The 23,068-nt window shown below is 41.9% G+C and overlaps 1 protein-coding gene across 1 annotated transcript in view; it reads left to right on the forward strand.

Annotated features, from left to right (window-relative positions):
• Window positions 1-23,068, forward strand: part of HSD17B4 (hydroxysteroid 17-beta dehydrogenase 4) — a 223,499-nt gene that overhangs the window by 93,863 nt on the left and 106,568 nt on the right. The window contains exon 12 of the mRNA XM_063454119.1: window positions 19,704-19,801. Within this exon, the coding sequence (XP_063310189.1) occupies window positions 19,704-19,801 (98 nt within the window). The remainder of the gene's footprint in view (window positions 1-19,703; window positions 19,802-23,068) is intronic.

A 23,068-nucleotide genomic window follows, 5' to 3' on the forward strand; every position in this document is an offset into this window, starting at 1 on the left:
AATGGAAGCAAATTAGGGATGCAAGGGGGCGGGGCCGGGCCGCCGAACTGAGAGGCAGCACCTCTCACACTGAGCCTCCCGGCCTGAGCCCGGAAAAAAACGTAAAATAAGCGCCCATAATGCCATTAACGGGAATTACCTGATCAACATTTACCCAGCAGAGCCTAAGCTTCTTGGGGATACCAAACAGAGGCGGGTTTCAAGCCAGGGACGCTGCAAACAAACGAGCAGGCCTTCGCACCATCACGCACATGGAAGACGACGATTCCCTGCCGATTAGACCCGACAGGCGGACGGGAGACACATCAGCCACAACAGCAGCCTGGAAGAATGCTCCGAGGCAGGGGGAGGCTCGGCCCCGCTCCCCCCCCCCTTTTTTCTACCCGGCCGGGGGATGGGGGGGTAACTCAGGCCGCATGGCGGCGGCACACACCGCGCGGGGTCCAAGCAGGCCGCCTAACTGGGCATAGGCAAAGAATACAGCCCGTCCGCACATTTTCCCCAGAAGGAGAAGCACCGATAAGGTATGGCATGGGCGGCTCACACTGGCCCTGGCAGGGCCAGGCGCCGGATGGATCAACCAGGCCATGGCCTGTACCGCGGGAGAGGTGGGTGCCCGGGCATCTGGGTCTGGGGTGCCCGGAAAGCCTAGTCCCTGGCGCCGTGAGCCCGGTGGGACAGGACCGTACCACCCCCTCGACGGACCGGTGGTCGTGGGGGGCGGACGCCAGCTCCAAGTATGTGGCCGGCGTCGGGTGAGACACAGGGACACACTCCTCAAAGGGGCCCACGCGGAGCTGGGGAGGTGCAGGGAGCAGACGGCCGGAGGACTTTTGTGGTGGGGCCCAACGGACAGTTTCAGCTCCTGAGTGCCCATGGAACTGTGGGGGACCCGACCGGTGAGTGGAGATCGGAGTGGGGGTGAGGGACTGAGGCCTGGCACCCCAGGGACAGTGTGGAGGCAGCACCATGGGAGGCTTCCCCAGATGGACAGGGGCCTAACAGAGCGGCCTTGTGGATTGCTGGCCCGCATTTGCATTATACAAGCTACATTTTTTTTTTTTTTTTTTAAGCTTTACCTATTTTGAATATAATATGCTATACTAGTTAATATACTTGTTTATATATACCGTATATACTCGAGTATAAGCCGAGTTTTTCAGCACATTTTTTGTGCTGAAAAACCCCAACTCGGCTTATACTCGAGTCAGTTGTCTGTATTATGGCAATTTGCATTGCCATAATACAGACAGGGGCTGTGGGGGCTGCAGAGAGATGTTACTTACCTTTCCTGCAGCTCCTGTCAGCTCTCTCCTCCTCCGCCGGTCCGTTCAGCTCTTCTGTCAGCTCACAGTGTAAATCTCGCGAGAGCCGCGGCTCTCGCGAGATTTACACTGGGAGCTGACCGTGGTGCTGAACGGACCGGCGGAGGAGGAGAGAGCTGACAGGAGCTGCAGGAAAGGTAAGTAACATCTCTCTGCAGCCCCCACAGCCCCCTCCTACACAGTGCCCATCCACTGGACCACCAGGGAAGGAGAGCCCCCCTCCCTGGCCAGCTAGCAAGCAGGGAGGGGGGAGGAAAAAATGTATATATTTTAATAATAATAAAAAAAATAAAAAAATAAAATAAAAATAATAATAAAATAAAAAAATTATAATAATAAAAAAATGTAATGAAACAAAAAAAAATATTAAAATAATAATTAAAAAATAAAAATGACCCCCCCCCACCAAGGCTCTGCATCACACTCTGCATTACACACACACATACACACACTGCATTCATACACACACACACTGCATTCATACACACACACAGCACTCTCATACACACACACTGCACTCATACACACAGCATTCATACACACACACACACAGCATTCATACACACACACACACAGCAATCATACACACACACACAGCATTCATACACACACAGCATTCATACACACACACTGCACTCATACACACAGCATTCATACACACACACTGCACTCATACACACACACTGCACTCATACACACACTGCACTCATACACACAGCATTCATACACACACTGCACTCATACACACAGCATTCATACACACACTGCACTCATACACACAGCATTCATACACACACACTGCACTCATACACACAGCATTCATACACACACACAGCATTCATACACACACACACACAGCATTCATACACACACACACACAGCATTCATACACACACACACACAGCATTCATACACACACACAGCATTCATACACACACACACAGCATTCATACACACACACTGCACTCATACACACACACACAGCACTCATACACACACACAGCACTCATACACACACACAGCACTCATACACACAGCATTCTCATACACACACACTGCACTCATACACACAGCATTCATACACACACACACACAGCAATCATACACACACACACACACTGCATTCATACACACACACAGCACTCATACACACAGCATTCTCATACACACACACTGCACTCATACACACAGCATTCTCATACACACACACACTGCACTCATACACACAGCATTCTCATACACACACACTGCACTCATACACACAGCATTCTCATACACACACACTGCATTCATACACACACACTGCATTCATATACACACACTGCATTCATATACACACACTGCATTCATATACACACACTGCATTCATATACACACTGCATTCTCATACACACACACTGCATTCTCATACACACACACTGCATTCTCATACACACACACTGCATTCTCATACACACACACTGCATTCTCATACACACACACTGCATTCTCATACACACACACTGCATTCTCATACACACACTGTAAATAAATATTCAATTAATATAATTTTTTAAGGATCTAATTTTATTTAGAAATTTACCAGCAGCTGCTGCATTTCCCACCCTAGTCTTATACACGAGTCAATAAGTTTTCCCAGTTTTTTGGGGTAAAATTAGGGGCCTCGGCTTATATTCGGGTCGGCTTATACTCGAGTATATACGGTATATGACCCTCGAGATGTTATTGATATAGCAAGCTGTTCACGGACTCATTTAATAATTCACAGTACATAAGCTGCACTGTTAAATACTTCTCTCAAGCCTAATAAGAATGCAGCTGCATTGCCTGTTAAGGTCGCACTAGGCAATGTTACATAGCTCCCTTTCTTAATTTTTGAATGTCTGCTCATTGCAATACTTCCACCATTTATATCTAACATAAATATGCCTTGTTAAGGCTTTTTATACAGACTAGACAATAACAAAGCATATAGCGTAATGTGCCTGTTAATAAGCCCTTTTTGGTTATAAATCTGCAAGGTAGATCGATGAGCATTAGACCAGACAGCAAAAGCTCAACGCTATATGTTTTTTATTCACTACCAAATGCTTTTTCCAGTTGAAATTGTGCAGGGTAGCACAGATCAATAAGTATCTGTCCTAACAGCAAAGACAAGGTGCTATGTTATTAGTTAATACCAAAAGCTTTTCATGTTTTAATAATGTTTTAATAATGCCTGCTTAACTGCCTAATTCTGCACTGTATGATACTATGTCTAAGCAATCACACAACTCAACTAACGCAAGGCACCTGCACAAACCAGCTAGCGTAAAGCACCTACACAAACCAGCCAACTCAAAGCAACTACACGGACTAGATAACTCAAAACACCTGCATAAGCCAGCTAACATAAGGTAACTATCCAAACAGCTAACACAAAGCAACTACATATCCAGCTAACACAAAGCACTTACACATACGAACTGACACAAAACACCTATACAAACCAACAAACTCAATGCAACTACACAGAACAACTGCACATACCGACTAACACAAAGCAACCACATAAACCAGCCAACACAAACATAATCTCGAACCACACCAGATAGCATAAACACAAAGAAACTAGCATAGCAAGAGTCACAAAACGCACATGACTAAATCTGAATCTACTTGCTGTAAAACCAATGACTCAATTAATATGACTCTGCGCAGGCAACAACTCTCGTACCCATACATGTATTGATAATTACGCCTCTGCGCAGGCACTTACAGGCTTGAATACAAATACGTTTGCATTGAAATTTATGGTGTGAAACCAATAAACATATTTAAACAAATTAAGGATACAACACGAAAAGGACTTGGGAATTGTTATAGACCACAAACTGTGCAACAATGTGCAATGTTAATCAGCAGTGGCTAAGGCCAGTAAGGTATTGTCATGCATGAAAAAGGGCATTCATTCTCAGGATGAGAATATAATTTTGCCTCCTGATAAATCACTGGTTAGGCCACATCTTGAATATGCTGTGCAATTTTGGGCATCTGTTCTAAAGAAGGATATTATGGCACTAGAGAAAGTGCAGAGGCGGGCTACAAAATTAATAAAAGGAATGTAACATATCAGCTATGAAGAAAGGTTAACAAATTTAAACCTCTTTAGTTTAGAAGAACGTCGCCTCAGAGGGGATATGATAACATTATACAAATATATTGGGGGCCAATACAAACCGGACTTTACATAGGACACGAGGTCATGCGTTTAGACTGGAAGAAAGAAGATTTTGTCTAAGGCAAAGAAAAGTTTGGTTGTTTTTTTTACTGAAAGAACAATAAGGATGTGGATTTCTCTGCCTGAAGAAGTTGTTTTATCAGAGTCCATACAGATGTTCAAACAGCAACTAGATGCATACTTGCAAACACAGAATATTCAAGGATATAATTTTTCAATGTAGGGTAAAAGCTTCTGGATCCAAAGAGAAATCGGACTGCCATTCTGGGGTCAAGAAGGAATTTTTTTCCTAGTTTGTTGCAAACTTGGAAGTGCCTTAAACGTGTTTTTTGTTTGTTTTTTTTTGCCATTTTTTGGATCAACAGCAAAAAACTAATGTGAGGAAGGCTGAACTTGATGGACACAAGTCTCTTTTCAGCTATGTAACTATGTAAAGGACACAGTATCTCATAGTAGCAAAATAAATGTCAAGTGTTGCCTTATTCACATGACTTGGTATCTGCACAATATTTTAAAGCATAAAGCGTTAAGTGTACAGTCGTGCAACCAACATAATGAACCAGCCAGGAGGCACCTAAACTGATGGTGAGTGCATTAATTGAGGTCAGTGAAATAACAAGAGAATGACTTGATAACAGAAACATTAAACAATAAAGAAAGCAAATTTATGTGCAAAACACGCTTTGAATGTGTTACAACTGATAAACTAATATAATACCCTTGTAAAACTCTTCCGCAGATCTACTTCAAAAAAATAAAGACATAGATTAGTGCAGGTAGCACTCAAGACAATATAGTATAGGGAAAATCAATATTATTTATTTAAAAAGTATTTTGGTATTCCTACTCACATTCAGTAGAACCCTAAAATAGCTCTTAGGCAGTGGTTTCCAAATCAGTCTTTATGGCATGCCTACCAGTCAAGGATTTAGGTATTGCCCAGTTGTGTGTAAGTCATTTTTAGAAAAAACAAAACAAAAAACCTTTTTGCCACAACTGGTTAATTCCTAAATCCTGGACTGGTAGGTGTGCCTAGAGGACTGGCTTGGAAACCACTGCCTTAGAGCCATTTTAGGGTTCTACTGAATGTGAGTTGGAATACCAGAAGACTTTTTAAATAAATACCTTGAAGCGAGAAGAGAAAGTATACAGGCAGAACTGAATTGAATACCAATTCTTTAGGAGGAACAGCATTGCAACTTGTCTCTTTAAGAACTGAAAGGAAACTGTATCTTTAAGAAACTGTATCTTTGAGTTTGCTCGTGTGCAGACCACTCGGGAGAAAGCCAAGCCATTCGCGCCAATTTTTTAGATCGTTCTCGCCAAATTATGAGAAAAAGACTTTAAACGAACAGATGCTAATCCGGGAGTCCCTTTGAAAAGAAACAAATGCTGCTGAAAGAAGCGAACAAATAAGGTAATACTTACCAATATGCGAGCATGTTCAAAGCTCCCGAATGAAAGGAAATCACCGAACCAGGAAGTACACGAAAGTTAGGAAAAAATTAGACTATTTATTCTATCTCCCAAGTTGCCGCTAGGTTCTGTTGGGGGGAAATATAAGGCTTCTGATATTTTTATAGAGCCGTAGTCTTCAGAACTTAATTTTATGAAATAGGAAGATTCAAACTTCTAATTTTTAATCTGACCCAATTAGTCCTGCTCATGCAGGCTGTTTACTAGGTCCTTCAGGCACAAAGAGGCTGAACTGGGCCTGGGAGACCCATGGTACACATGGGACGGAGGCCCCCCCCAAAATTATATAGTGACCTACCATCAAATAATATAAATAGTAGAAGCACAACTAAGTTCAACAACCACCCCTTGGAATACAGATTCCACAATCTCTTCTAAGTCTACCCTGCATCATCCCAGTAAACCAATGACTTTTATTTAATATAATAAAACAGCTAACCTAAATCTAAAACTATAAATTAAGATAAAACATATAGAGATAAATGTGTTCCAGGTGTTGAAGGCTTCCTCAGTCTGTAATTTTATCTCTGCTTATTGTGGCTTAAATTTCCTTTTCCTTTGCCCTTGTTATGGTAGCACTGCTCAATTATCTGCCATTTAGGAGTTAAATCACTTTGTTTATACAGCTCTAATCACATCTCCCTGCATGTAATTTGCACAGCCTTCCTAAACACATCCTGTAAAGAGAGATCTGTCATTAATTAATTTAGAATGTCTTCTCTCTTGTTCAATTAATAGCCATCTACACCCTGCAGGAGCCTCCTGTGTGTGGTTAAAATTCAATTTAGAGAGCAGCTAATTAAAACTTCTAAAATAAGATAACATCTGATTTAAAAATGAAACAGTTTTATTCATGCAGGCTGTGTGAGTAGGGCTGCATAAATACAGTGATTTAATTCCTAAATGGCAGAGAATTGATCAGTGAGCCTGCAGGAGCATGATCTAGTTACCAAAACTGCTTCATTAAGCTAATGTTGTTTTGATGCCTTTAGTATCCCTTTAAAATTATTTAGGTTATGTGGCAGGACTGTCTGGACACCTTCTAACCTTCAGGGGTTAAACCATTTGGCAACAGTTTAAACGCAAATTTGACACACCCGTGCTTCCGCCTCCCGGGTTCCATTCCTCTCTGCACTGCAGTACAAAGAAAGGTCAACCTAGTGGCAGCTGATTTCCAGGCACTGTAGTCTCAACCTAAGGATTAAACCATTGCCAAATGGTTTATTGAAGGTAAAAATGTTTTTTGACACCTCTGTCAAATACGATCCTAATCAACTTAAGATCACGATCACGATAACTCAAGCTAAATGAAGTTGTAATTGTACCAGGAGGCCCCCAGGCGCTCACTTACCTTAAGGGGGTACTCAAAAGGCTGCCCAGTGCAAATATATAGGTCCCCAAGTGGCATCCAGCTTCTAAAACAGAGTTTCAGGAAGTGCAGAGGGCGGTTGGGCAGGAGCACCGCTGATAGGCTAGAGGCCAGCTGATGCTCTGAGCCAATCAGCAGTTTTCCATTCATAAAAAAGTTACTTATGAACCTTGTGAACAGCGTTCTGAACTAGTTTACATCTGTACCTTGTGCACACTCAGAGCACCAATTTACACATTAGTTACAACAGGGAAAGGAGGATTCTGAACACATGCGACGCAGCAGGAAGTATGTAATTGAATAAGGAGCAGGTCACATTGTCCAGAAAGAGTCTGCAGTGGTTAGTATCAATGACAGAAAAAAAACTGTTTCTATTAGAGTATACAAGTAGTGACCTTGTTAAGAGTCTGGCTTTAGTAGAAAAGACTGTACTAATCAGTAATGATTTGTTCGTAATAGCTGGCTTCATGAGTGGCTGTATAATAAATAGTCCCAGTGGTGTCATTATATCATCAATTAGATTTAGATTAGACACCCTCATAAATTCTGCCCTTTAGGGAGGAGAGGGTGGGGGGAATACATAAACATGTAATGTCAATATTTGTGATCACGTTAGCCGTAATTTTTACAAAAGGACATGTGTGGAGAACATGAAACCAATATGTAAAATTACTAGTAAAATGGAAACTAATAATTGTATAGCTCAGTGATTACTAACCTGCAGCTTATAATATGTATTAAAATAGGTCAGTTTATTTTTCATTGCTTTGTACCAGCTCATTAGTGATGTGTGCAAATAACTGTATGTTTACAGAACAGTGATAACGGTGTTTTACTTTGCTCAGAAATCTATCACGTGACATATATGAAACATCTTGCTGTTCCCATATAGTCTCATATACAAAACATGGCCTTAAGATGTCTCCTGTGTCTCTGACATATTTTAACTTTGACAGTTACTGATATTGTTAGAGTATATAAGGTGCAATCAATTTCAAGGGTTTCTACGAACGAACAAACAGTCCAGAATATTAGACCACAAAAAACATTTCTTACTTGTTTGAAAATATTTTTTTGCAATATTTATTTATTTATTTTAATTCAGTCTTACATTCCATTTTCAGAATATAGATCGAGAAGAGGTTCCACATACTGACATTCCAGGAATAAATGATGCAATGCATTTCTAAGGAGCTTTCTATTGCTATGCATTTTGTTAACAGACTAAAAATACAATTACTCTGTGTAATAGAGAGTGAACTTGTGCAATAATGTGCTCGTGTCTAAGTTGCATCTCTAGCACAATGCCGGCAGATTGGGGTAAATTATTTGTATGCTCTGAGGGGTCTTATACCAACACATTAACAATTTAAGATGCATATCCAAATTATTTGTACAGTTAGTAGTTTTCTGTATTATGCTAAGGGCTCTGTGTCTTTCCTGCACATAAAAACTTGGCCCAGGTCAACCTCACATTTTAATATGCAAGAGGTTTTCTCACTTTTTTTTGCAATGTTCTGCTCTGAGTGTAACATAAGAACAGTCCCTTAGTTTTCCTGGTTGAGTGAAAACACACATCTAGAATTAGCTGTGAAGCTTGATTAGAGTTTGCTTTAGGTAAAGTGCTCGGAGGGAGCACATATTTATCAGCAAGCTTTTTATTTTTGGAATCCGTGAAAATTACATTTGAGGGAAGGGGGATTTTTACTTCCAACACCAGATATGTAAGGACCTTGGATCCATCTAGTAATTGGGATAGCTGTATTACTCTCCCGTCCAGCCAAGGCATCATCTTCAAGTGTGGGACTATGCGTAAAAGTAACCGTAGTGGGGCCTGGGGTGTGATATTTTAGCAGTTCACCAATTGCCACATGGTATTCCAAGCCCTAATTGCCAATTTGGTGGTGGAGAAATATAGATCTGTCTTTGGCCTAACCATCTTTGGCAGCCACAACCAATCTGAGAGTGGTTATGACAACTGCACATATGCCTCAATGTCTATCCACTGTGCTACTCCTTTAGGACTTACCTTGGAATGAGACTCCTGTAATACTAGGGTGTTGACGGATAGCTACAGCTAAAGGTCCCAACACTGAAATAAATAATATAGGGGAAAGCGGGCAGCCTTGCCGTGTCCCATTCGTTATACGAAATGGCCTGGATGTAAAGCCTGCTTAGACAATTTGTGTGGAGGGGAGGCATATAATGCCATAATCTCTTGTATCATCACTGGGGAAAAAACAAATTGTTGCAGTATTAACTTCATATATTTCCAAATAAGCCTATCAAAGGCCTTTTTTCTGACTTTTTTTTTTTTTTTGTAACCTGGAGTAAATTCAGTAATTTTCTAGAATTATCTGATCCCTGCCTTGTTTTAATAAAGCTGGTTTTGGTCATTATGTAGAGAGAGAACAATAGTAGACACCAGCATAAGAGCGATCACTTTGGCACATGGGTGTCCGCAGGAATTTTTCCAGGGGGAGAGGCGGGGGGGCATAATTGTAATGACATTCATGCTTGGCCCCTTTTTGACAGTGTCATGAAGGGAAGGGGCATAGTCATTATCGCATAACACACAGACATGCAAAAGGTTGAGAAACCTGATGCAAAAGCTTAATTAAAGAATCAAGTTGCCATTGTCTGATTTGAGTGTTGCAATTTCTAATCTGTTTTAATGTTAACACTATTCAATGCACCCCATGATCAATGCGCTATCATGGAATTGTAAAAATAAAAATGTAGAAACTACATTTGGTGTTACATTTGGCCACAGCAACACGTGGCATGCATAGCACCCGCAGCACTTTTAACATCACAGTACCAGATTGCACTAAATTTCACTTGCCACAGCACCAGACTGCACACAAAGCTACTGCCACAGCACTAGGTATTTCCCATCCCCCAGACCCTCTATGTGCCTGTGTCTTACGCCCTTACCTCCTCCAAGTTGTGTGGCAGAGCAGAGAATATTCTGTTTCTTCTACCCAGCTCGACCACGCTACATGGATTGATTGACCCGAAGGGAAACTGTGCTGTGTGCTCCCCTCCTGCCAGTCACCCACACATTGCACCAGTGGCGGATCCAGAACCAAATCTCGGGAGCGGCTGAACGTTAAAAACCTTAATGTAATATTTACTGTATGAACGGCAATAACCATCTCATATCACATGATCATTTACCTACTCCCCATTACTCTGTACTAGTGAATGTCTTCCCATATTGTCCCCATATTGTCCCTTCCTCCAGTGGTGTACCTCTTTCCATACTCGCCTAGTGTCCTTCTCTCCACATTCTAACCACCACTTTCTGTCCTCTGGTATGTAGTTTACCACCAACTTCTGCCCCCACACCTTCTGCTTTCTTCTAATCCCCGCCCCTAAAAACTGCCTTCCCTTTTACAATATCCCTCCCCTCCACCTTCAACTTTTTCCATATTCACCCCCACAAACAACTTTTTGTACATTTTCTCATAGTCTGCCCTCAAACCTTCACCTTTCTCTATATTCTCCCTACACTTCTCTATTATATCAAACAGCATGCAGCCAACATTTAATCTTATTACTAGACTTTTCACTAGACACACACCTTCCACTTTCTTCATACTCCGCACCACCCCCATATGCTCCTTTACTCATATCCCCTCCACACACACATTCAGCTTTCTCCCCCATGCCTTGTGTCTAACTCCCTACACACCCCTTCTACTTTCTTCATATCCCCCCTTCTTTCCCCATTCTGTCTCTCTCTCTCTCTCTCTCTCTCTCTCTCTCTCTCTCTCTATCTATCTATCTATCTATATAATTATAATACAGAATCTTGGTTTCTTTTATATATATATATATATATATATATATATATATATATATATATATATATATATATATATATATATATATATATATATCCTCTCGGTCAGTCCTTTTCCAATTGTATATTCATTCTCCCCCTACCTGCTCTGATGCTAGTTTAACTGAGTGGCGTGGGATTGGTAGTCCTTGCAGAGAGCTCAGTGCTGTATGGCACCATCTGCAGGTAGGAGGAGACATACAAGTGGGATGTATCATTAATGCATTTAACGTGACAAGACATGATGAGGACTACCTACTGTTATCATTTCCCAAGGGAAGAATTCGTCCAACAGTTCAATTCTTAGCTTGAAATTTATAAAGTATGAATTGGATCATAAAGTATGCAAACACATGGGAAATTATATATACTTTCTTTATTCCTAAAGTAGACTTGACCTGGAAGGTGAGAACAGGGAGAGGGGAGGCTGGCAACTAGCCAGTAGCAGTAGGGGCAGTGGGGTGGGGAGTGTCATGGGTGGCGGTCCGAAGACCGGGACCCCTGTGTGCCTGATGATGATGATGATAAGAGTCTGAGTGGAAATAGACAATCAGGGCCTGGTGCAGGGTAACCACATGCCCCCTTGGTGTTGAGCACCAGCGTTTGTGCGGCCACATACCAGAGCCCTGATGCTGCATAAGCGGATGCCAGGAGCTGATAACAAGCAGATGATATGCTGAGATATATCCAGTACTAGAAACAAGGCAAGACTAGAATAGGCACCAAACAAGACCAGACTAAAAGAACCCAGAACCGGAGCAAGACAGAAAGCAGAACCCAGAACATGTACACAATACATGAGGGAAACATGGACAGTACATGCACTGGGAATACAAGACAAAACAAGAGGAGACATAACTAAGTACTATATATGTAACAAACATTGGAGATTTAGACCTTGGAGATTACATGCAAAGAAAGGAGCAGAGGAAATGAAACTACTGCCTGCAGGAACAGACTGAAACAAAAAGGATTAATGGCAAAGGAATAGGTGTGGCAACAAAAAAAACATTTAAAGGAATCCAGGAGACTGGGAATTCCAGTAATGGAATAAAGGAATGAACCCAGAAAACCCAGCATAAAGAAAACCAGAAAAAACAAGACAAACTAAACAAGAATTGTAAAAAGAGTACTGGATACCAGAAGCCAAGGCCAGACATCTGAACAGAACGGAACAGGTCGTGACAGGGAGGAACCGACCACCCGAAATGCAAAAAAAAAACGGCCCACACGGATCGAAAAAATGGCCGCCATTGCTCTAAGAAAATGGCTGGTACAGAGGCCGCATGCGAGTCATGGATGCGCGGCTGAATGCCGCGAGACATAGCTGGGGAGCGTGGGAGGTGGCGGGTAGTGAGCGGCGGTTCCCTGGAGCCAGCCAGGAGGGATTCCGAGGGGAAGCCCCAGGAATGCAGGTAGCCTACACAGACCCAGATTCCAAAGAATTACAGGAGGATCCTGCACCCACAATATCCCAGCACACAGCAATATGCATAACAGTGACTATACAAATAAGAACCAACAATAAAAGCATTAAATACCAATAAAATAATCCAGAGCAGACACACTCTCTGAGTAGGAACATGCTCACCTGGAGGCAGCAGCAAAGAAAGAGGAAGTAGGAGGGTGTGTCTAAGTGGTTTTATACTGCTGTTGCTTTGTTCTGATTGGTTGTTCTGAAAACTGTTTCTTTGCTGCTGTAATTTTTCAGTAAAGAAGGTAAAGCAAATATGAAGCCTCCTGTCTTGCCTTAAAATCTCTTTTGCATAGCCCGGCCATTCTAAGGACCGGTATTGCAATTCTGTGTGTCTGTGATCTGTCTGCGTGTTTGGGTTTTCCTGGTAATTTCTGACGTTACGTTTGTGGAGTCTAAAAATCTATTGATTATTATTTAAAATGTCGCAACAAATTCCCTAGAATTGGATGCACAGGTCAGAGGGTGTTGAGGGCCCTGCTCAAACAAGCTTACATTCTAGAGGGAGTGGGATAAAGTGGCAATGTAAGGGTAGTATGTAGTTCATGTATGGGGCAAAAATAGATTACTAGAATACCTGACAGTGAAGGGTTAGTTTATTGGATGACATAGTGGCAGGAGAGGAAGCAGGGTGGGTTTCTAAAGTGCAGCAAGGGAAAGCTATTACCAATCCTGAGTTGAGTTGTGTTCTGTTCTTTCTACTCAGTCATAAAACAAATAGTTCGGTAAGTGAGGATGTGCTAGAAAGCAGGTCTATGTTCGGGGGAATTCTGTCACAATTTGGAGGAGTCGCCTTCAATATGATATCTGACCATGAGGTGGTCAGTATACATTCACCAATGTATAAGGAAATAGCAGCTCAGTATCCGGTATCTGCCTTCCTTGTCCGATTGTAATTTGAATGCAATAGAGACCCCCCCTGCCTTTTCGACTCTAACCAGAAATGATATTCTATAGGAAATAATTTCGCGGAAAATTGTATTGTCTTCCTCTTGCAAAATGGGTTTCTTGACAAAATGCCATATCCTCCCAGCTTTACGTGCCTCCTCCAAAGCTAACCACCTCTTATTACAATTAATAGACAAAAACAGCCAATGGCATGAGACATGTGGGTATGAAAATTCCATAAAACTAGCAGTGCTCGACAATTTAAAGAGCCACCCCCCAGGGGTCCCCTCTACACCACTCTGCCAGCCATCCATCATCGCATACACCACTAGTATACACTTATAATAGTAGCCATACGGGATTAGCACCATGCTTAAAAGAAAAACAAATCTCTACCAATACAACAACCATTGTAACTGTGGTATACCCTGACCCCGGGAATAGAAAAAAGGGAAAAGAGTCAATGGCTCCCATTGATAGAAGAGTGAAAATAAATAAATAAAATAAAATCCTTCTTCAAAACAATACAAAAGACTTTCTATTGTTACCAAGTTGTAGAAGAGTCTGATACCACGTCCCATGCGAGACCACTCTTGTGACATCTTGGGCAGTGTATTGCCAGGGCATCTTTCTTAGTAGCCTTCTGGTCCACATGAATGCCCACTGTTACTATGAAGATTACCTTCTCGGTCCCAGTTCTCTGGACTAATTATTTAGTGGGGTATCCCCACGGATGGATGATGTTTGCTGACTTTAGCACTCTGGATATCACTCCCAAATCCCTGCGCTTCTTCAGTGTTGCAACGTAGAGATCAGTTAATGAATGACTGGATCATTGAGAAGCAGGCAGGTAATGCCAGGCTGTCCCTGGTTGCTTTCATAATTTGCTCTTTCATAGTGAAAATAACTGAATTCACATCAGGATGTCCCTTACAGCAGAGGCCATGGTGCTGGCCCTGTCAACAAGAAGCTCCTTTCGGTCCACTGCAGAGAGCAGAAGCGGAAATAATTCAGTAACCTAGGTGAAGAGATCTGCTGTAGTCCCAGGTTACGGGACTCCTCTGAAGCAGATATTATTATTATTATTATTATTATTATTATTATTATTATTATGCCTAACCCTATCTTCAAAGTCCACCAGCTTAGCTTCAATAGCTCTAAAACGCTCCTCAAGTGCTTCATGCGCATCTGCCATTGAATTGTGGGCCTGTACTAGTTCCTCTATTTTATATTCTGTATAGTCTGTCCTCTTCTCTAACTCTAAGTTCCCTATAAATCTCAGCAGGAATCTGTGTAAAGCTGCGCTTGAGTGAGGCTTGTAGATTATTAAATAGATTTTGTACTGCGGCTTCCGTGAGCTGTGATGTCGGGTAGGTGGAAATCATGGTAATATTGCTGTCCGCTACACTAGATGCAAGAGAGGAAACGTGGAACACCATCTTGGGAAGGGGGACTCTGTATAAGAGCAGATACTCTGAGGCTCATAGTGGCGCCATTTTGCCATTTCGGTGTGTGGGAACGTTTGCAGATAAGTTACTAGACCTTCTCCAAGATTTCAATGGTGTCTGCACTTGTGTTGCTTTGCGGGTAACCTTTTAACGACTCTGCAGCAAGAACTCTGTGCCTAAGCAACTCTCTACATTCACTTCAGGGCACCACCCCCCAACAAAGTTTTAATAGTACAGGGAGTGCAGAATTATTAGGCAAATGAGTATTTTGACCACATCATCCTCTTTATGCATGTTGTCTTACTCCAAGCTGTATAGGCTCGAAAGCCTACTACCAATTAAGCATATTAGGTGATGTGCATCTCTGTAATGAGAAGGGGTGTGGTCTAATGACATCAACACCCTATATCAGGTGTGCATAATTATTAGGCAACTTCCTTTCCTTTGGCAAAATGGGTCAAAAGAAGGACTTGACAGGCTCAGAAAAGTCAAAAATAGTGAGATATCTTGCAGAGGGATGCAGCACTCTTAAAATTGCAAAGCTTCTGAAGCGTGATCATCGAACAATCAAGCGTTTCATTCAAAATAGTCAACAGGGTCGCAAGAAGCGTGTGGAGAAACAAAGGCGCAAAATAACTGCCCATGAACTGAGAAAAGTCAAGCGTGCAGCTGCCAAGATGCCACTTGCCACCAGTTTGGCAATATTTCAGAGCCGCAACATCACTGGAGTGCCCAAAAGCACAAGGTGTGCAATACTCAGAGACATGGCCAAGGTAAGAAAGGCTGAAAGACGACCACCACTGAACAAGACACACAAGCTGAAACGTCAAGACTGGGCCAAGAAATATCTCAAGACTGATTTTTCTAAGGTTTTATGGACTGATGAAATGAGAGTGAGTCTTGATGGGCCAGATGGATGGGCCCGTGGCTGGATTGGTAAAGGGCAGAGAGCTCCAGTCCGACGCCAGCGAGGTGGAGGTGGAGTACTGGTTTGGGCTGGTATCATCAAAGATGAGCTTGTGGGGCCTTTTCGGGTTGAGGATGGAGTCAAGCTCAACTCCCAGTCCTACTGCCAGTTTCTGGAAGACACCTTCTTCAAGCAGTGCTACAGGAAGAAGTCTGCATCCTTCAAGAAAAACATGATTTTCATGCAGGACAATGCTCCATCACACGCGTCCAAGTACTCCACGGCGTGGCTGGCAAGAAAGGGTATAAAAGAAGAAAATCTAATGACATGGCCTCCTTGTTCACCTGATCTGAACCCCATTGAGAACCTGTGGTCCATCATCAAATGTGAGATTTACAAGGAGGGAAAACAGTACACCTCTCTGAACAGTGTCTGGGAGGCTGTGGTTGCTTCTGCACGCAATGTTGATGGTGAACAGATCAAAACACTGACAGAATCCATGGATGGCAGGCTTTTGAGTGTCCTTGCAAAGAAAGGTGGCTATATTGGTCACTGATTTGTTTTTGAATGTTGAGATGTTATATTGGTTTCACTGGTAAAAATAAATAATTGAAATGGGTATATATTTGTTTTTTGTTAAGTTGCCTAATAATTATGCACAGTAATAGTCACCTGCACACACAGATATCCCCCTAAAATAGCTATAACTAAAAACAAACTAAAAACTACTTCCAAAAATATTCAGCTTTGATATTAATGAGTTTTTTGGGTTCATTGAAAACATGGTTGTTGTTCAATAATAAAATTAATCCTCAAAAATACAACTTGCCTAATAATTCTGCACTCCCTGTATAGGTAATGTACTAAACAGTGTGTGTTAATATCAATACACTTTTAAACTCTAGCCAGTTTGATTTATTTTTTTGATTTTTTTTAATCTACAAACACACCGAACAACACAATTCATGAATATAAGACCATGAAAAATCTAAAATCCTTGCTTTTTCTGCATTCGCAAAAAAGGGAAAGCCATGAAAGTATTGGCATTGTCTTGTTTATTTTCTTTTTCTAGCAATAGATTCTCAACCAGAGTGTGAAGTGTAAAGATTGGAGTAAATTGTGCTGTTAATTGCTTTATTTCATCCATTGATTGGTTTTGCTGGCCTCTGAGTATCTGTACAGTATTTTGTTCACATTTAAAAAAAAAAAAAAAAAAAAAGTTTTCTGCAGAATACAGTTGATGGGATAATTAGATTTAAATTGTTTGTTTTGTCAGGTGTCATAGAAATATTTTAGTTTAAAAATCTTTGGTGCTATAAAATAATTTGTTGCCTAAATAAAAGTTGCATGTCTAATTTGTCATATACCTTTTTGATGAAAGCCATGCAGCTACGCTAAATGGGCCCTGCACCTGCTTCTGTGTTGTGAGATTGACAACTCACAACTAACCTTGAGACTACTTCAAGGCTTCCTGGCTACCTGTCTCTGTATGTTGTGTTGTGTGCCTATGATGGTTATTGTGTCTGCTCCTGGAGGTCTCCCTTTTTCTGCCACTGGTCCTGCCGAATTCCTCTGCATCAAATGTGACACTGACCTTTAAGGTTTGCCATGCAATATTTGCGTGTGCAGGAATTGTTGGGCCACTCCAGCAGTGCAGCGAACAGACCCAGGTTTGTTGTGGTCCACAAATTGTCCTGGTCATTCTCTGATACAGTTTTCCCCTTTCGTGGGTTCTCAGCCACATGTCTTTGTAGGACATCTTCTCTGAGGACAACTGTCAGGCGCTATCAGATCTACCAGGAGGATCACAAACCCGTGGGTTAGTCTCTGTTTACGTTCTTAGAACACTGGCTTACTCCTTCTGGAGTTGCTGTGCATTTTAAGAGTCCAGGATATTCCAAAGTCACCCTTTATTGAATTGTCTGCTTTGAATAACCATCTGCCACATGCTGCTTTACTGATCCTCCATTTTTCTTGACTGCGAAAGGGTTTTATATGCTTCAGCTGTTCTCTTGGCCTTGGCAATAGGAACACAAATGTGTATTCATAATGCTATAGTGTCCTGTAGCTGTTACGGGACTGACCCCTTCCGAACTCATGAAAAGGTAGTTCACTTCCCTTTTTCCCCCATGCCGCACTTTTCTCTCCGTGGCTGGTTCTGCCTCCATAGCTGAGATCATTGAGATCGATAATCTCATAGGAAAGTATTAGAAAAATACTGCTCCAATCAGATTATCTCTGGGTGCCACTAGTTTTAAGCCTGCAAGTGAAAACATTAATGTTTTTGCATGCTTAAAACTTCTGGATCATGACACCCAAACCAGTTTAAAGAACACTATAGTATTAGGAATACAAAGCTGTATTTCTTAAACTATGTGCACCCTAATTTTTTTTAATTTGCCGGTTTCCAGCGCTGATGCCTGGCTCCTCCTCTGTGAACGTCCGCCTATGGTAGGAACTTAATGCACATGCACGGCAAGCGCACATTAGGTCTTCCTTATAGGAAAGCATGGATTCATTGCTTTTTTAATATGGGGTTTTTCAATATGCTGGACGTCCTCATGCAAAGTGTGAAGATTTTCAGCTTCGTTTTACGGAGTCAATCTCCATGAAACTACAACAAGGGCCTCTTGTGACTGTTTGGTAGACGACCACTAGAGGCAGTCTTAACACAGCAATGTAAATATTGCAGTTTCTCTAAAATTGAAGTGTTTTACATTGCAGGGTTATATGAACACGGACACTGATATGAAGTGGTGTGGGTGCCTATAGTGTCCCAACAGACCTTTTACGTGCAGTGCCTTACAGACTAATAGCCCAATCTATTGATTTGCAAAACAAGAACGCAGTAGGGAAGCGTATAAACAGACTTTATCTTTATAGAATTTACAATGTTAATGCCACAGTCATCAAAAGATGCTGAATTGTGAGCAGCTTAGTTTCCATGGTGCTCTGTTCCATGCATCCTTGGTTATGGCCACAATTTCTGTGGCAATTTAAACGGGACCTGCCTCTTCTCTGAAATTTGCACCAAAATAAATCTTTGAAAAGCTTCTAGAACTTGTTTCAACCCTGGTCTGTTTATGTTGATCGTATAGCAGATTACATTATCCTTTTAAGACTAGACAAATCCAGGGCAAAAACTGCAAATGAATGAGTGAAAAGGAAACATTAAAGTCTGACTGCCAGGTGTAAGGTGTAATGACAGAGCTTATAATAATGTTTGGCAGGGAGATAAGATGCAAGCACTCAGTTTCAGTGGTGTGTATTTCTGCATTTATTGTTTGCACCTCTCAAATACATATTTGTTACCTGTAGGTAAACATTGTAATAAAAATCCTGAGCAGTGACACTTCCCCTTTAATTCTACATCTCTTCTCTTACACTGATAAGACTGGTTTGACATTCTGGTAATTTGGGTCTAATAAATAATAAATCATTGCAAGTTTCATAGAGTGAAGGAGAGCAAAGTGAGGAAGAGTTGCTAACAGTTGATATAATATACTTGTAAGACCATCCCAGGGACTTCAGTCAGGTGAGCCTAACTGCTTAATACAGATAACGAAACACGTGTATTGGTGTTTAATTTCACAATGTGTGTGATTGTTTGCCAATATGAATATCCTACCTGATTATTATGTTCATTGTCTCCTATTTTCATTTTGTTTTAGAGCATTGAGATATATAGAATTTCATTATTGTGGTTTTGGTTCAATACTTATTTTGTCATTCATTTGTATGTTTTCCAGAGTCTACTGGCTCGCTCTATGAAGTGCTTTCTGCTGTTGATTCTGAGAAAGGGATTTCTATGAATCCGACAAGCCAGGGGACTTCCAGCATTGACCCTGTGAGTATGTATGGGTGTGTGTATATGTGCCTGTAGGCATATGTATATGCCCTTCGCCTGGTCTCCACTAATTTCTCAAGCTGATTTTAGCTCGTATTGTGCCAACACAGAGAAGCTTTACCATTTGCATATCAGATTAACCTCACCCAAAAAGGAGTATAAATCTAAAATGCACGCCGGCTTCCTCTGCATGAGAGATGCAACAAGACGATCATTTAAGCCTATTTAAACCTGTTCATTGAGGTATAGCTGATACCATATAGCCGATACCAATTTAGGCAGTGTAGGCAAGGGATCCATGTCTGGAGTACCCTTTTACTTTAAGGAGAGCAGAAGTACAGAGAGAAGCCTGCATTTGGGATCTGGACTGCAGTTTTGAATAGGATCAGTCTGATATGCAAATTTTATCTGTAATGGCAATGTAAGATAAGCTAATACCGGCTTGAGAACTGAGCGAGGATCAACCAAAGGGTTTTTGAGTTTTTGTCTCTTATCATGTTTTTTGCTCCCTGTTTTTAGGTTACATATAATATATGCCTTATTGACTTTATATGTTTCTTTAAATTAAGATACAGAGGAAAAACATAATGGTGGATAAGCGCTAAATAACTGAACAAAAGATTACGTACGGCACCATACCCTGAGAAAAGGGACTCCCTCAGAACCCCAAAAAGTTATGGACCACAAAAAACAGAAAACAAAAATAGGTTGTGCCTAATGACCGATAAGTAATGTATCTTACCCAATGGTGCAAAAGAAAATAACAATATATATACAGTCCCGAGCAGAGTATACTTTTTAGGGGGAAGGTCTTGCTTATTTTAGATACTTAAAATTATTTCTGTGGCTACAAAAAACAAGAGAAAAGTACAATAGTGCAGCATGTCTTGATAAGTGGAAAACACAACACAGAAATGCGTTATTACCCACTCACATGTGGTGGAGCTTAAGACCAGCTCTGGTGTTGTACAGCGTGCTGTGGTATAAATCCCCACTTATGGATATGTGAGTGTGTGGTGTTTCTTAAGGATATAACTTTATCTCTCAAGGGCACAATTAGGACCATAAAAACCAGAAGAAAAAAAAATATAGTGCTCTCCGTATAGGTTAAAGGGGGACACTATAGTCACCAGAACAACTACAGCTTAATGTAGTTGTTCTGGTGAGTATAATAGCTCCCTTCCGGCATTTTCATGTAAACACTGCCTTTTCAGAGAAAAGGCAATGCTTATTCAGAGAAAAGGCAGTGTTTACATTGCCCCTAGGGACACCTCCAAGTGGTCACTCCTTAGATGGCCACTGGAGGGGCTTCCTGGCTCAGGGCTGCACAGTAGGCAGCCCTGCCATTCAGCGTCCCCACGTTCTGCATGGGGACGCTGAATTTTCCTCATAGAGATGCATTGATTCAATGCATCTCTATGAGGAGGTGCTTTTTGGAGAAAACAGTGTTTGGCCCGCCTCCTTGGCAATTTTTGCCAATCCAATGCTTTCCCCATGCTTTCCATGGGAAAGCATTGGATTGGCTATAAATCTACAACCTACAACCAAGGGGGCGGGCCAGTACTGGCAGACCCGTGGAGAACTGAAAATAAGGTGAGTTTTAACCCATTCTGAGGGGGGTGGGTTTTCACTATAGGGTCAGGAATACATGTTTGTGTTGACCCTATAGTGATCCTTTAATAAGTTGATAATGTGTAGAGCTATACTAATATGAAAGACAATTCATTATTCAGTATATGTGCAAGTGAAAAAGATAAATGCAGTTAAGAGGAAATAAAGGATTGAATACATTTTTTGTTAAGACTTTCATCCAGCCAGCCAGTCATCCTTTCTTTCTGAAACTGATGTCCACAGATAGTCTTTCTAGCTGATTAAATCTAAGTATGTTTGCCCTTACACAGTGATATTTACCTGACCTTTTTTCATCTAGTAGTTGTCGCTTCATTTTAATCAATGTGTTTCTTTTTTACTTTCTTTCTTTCTATATGTCAATCTACCAATGTATATTTCACAAGCCCAATATAAGTACAGCCAAAAAGCAAAAGGTTGCATTAACTGACCCAAGGCCTCTGCTTATTATAATTTGCAGATGCTCTTTTAGTGGGCTCATCACATATAGTTAGAGTATTAATGATGAAAGCTAATACGGAGTATACCAAACCCCAATCTTAAGTAACTAAATATACTTAACCCCTTAAGGACCAAACTTCTGGAATAAAAGGGAATCATGACATGTCACACATGTCATGTGTCCTTAAGGGGTTAAAGGACCACTCTAGGCACCCAGACCACTTCAGCTTAATGAAGTGGTCTGGGTGCCAGGTCCCTCTAGGATTAACCCTTTTTTTTATAAACATAGCAGTTTCAGAGAAACTGCTATGTTTATACTGAGGGTTAATCCAGCCTCCAAAACCTCTAGTGGCTGTCTCATTGACAGCCGCTAGAGGCGCTTGCGTGCTTCTCACTGTGAAAATCACAGTGAGAGCACGCAAGCGTCCATAGGAAAGCATTGTAAATGCTTTCCTATGCGACCGGCTGAATGCGAGCGCGGCTCCTGCCGCGCATGCGCATTCAGCCGATGACGTCGCAAGGAAGAAGGAGAGGAGGAGGAAAGCACCCCGCCCGGCGCTGGAGAAAAGAGGTACGTTTAACCCCTTCCTCCCCCCAGAGCCCGGCGGGAGTGGGTCCCTGAGGGTGGGGGCACCCTCAGGGCACTCTAGTGCCAGGAAAACGAGTATGTTTGTTTTCCTGGCACTAGAGTGGTCCTTTAAGATTGATGTATACTGAGAGGGCTCATGCCCTTATCCTCCCTCCTAACTAAACTCTCTGTCAGGAATGCAAAAATGTATTCATAAGAAATAGGAAAGCATCGGGAGGCTAATGCACATGCATGTCATAACACTGCTCTGAAGTAGAGGGGAAAAGCTGAACGTCATGCTGCACACTGACCCAGGTAGTACCTATAGTGGCTGTCTGAGTGACTGCCACTAGAGGTGTTAACCCCTTCGCGACCGATGACTGTTCAGGACCGTCATCGAAAAAATCCCCTTGAGGACCGGTGACGGTCCTGAACTGTCATAACGGACTGTCATAAATCTTTACTCACCCGGTCGCCGTCGTTCCCCTGGGGGCGATCGGCGTTGCTCCCGGTGTGGAGAGACTGCCTGACAGCCCAGGCAGGTCTCACCACGGCAAATCAGGACCCCGCGGCCACGTGATCGCTCAACAGAGCGGTCACATGGTCTCAATAGTTGTCCATGTATCTCT

The sequence above is a fragment of the Pelobates fuscus genome, chromosome 5 (assembly GCF_036172605.1).
Source record: "Pelobates fuscus isolate aPelFus1 chromosome 5, aPelFus1.pri, whole genome shotgun sequence".
Taxonomy (NCBI): Eukaryota; Metazoa; Chordata; class Amphibia; order Anura; family Pelobatidae; genus Pelobates; species Pelobates fuscus.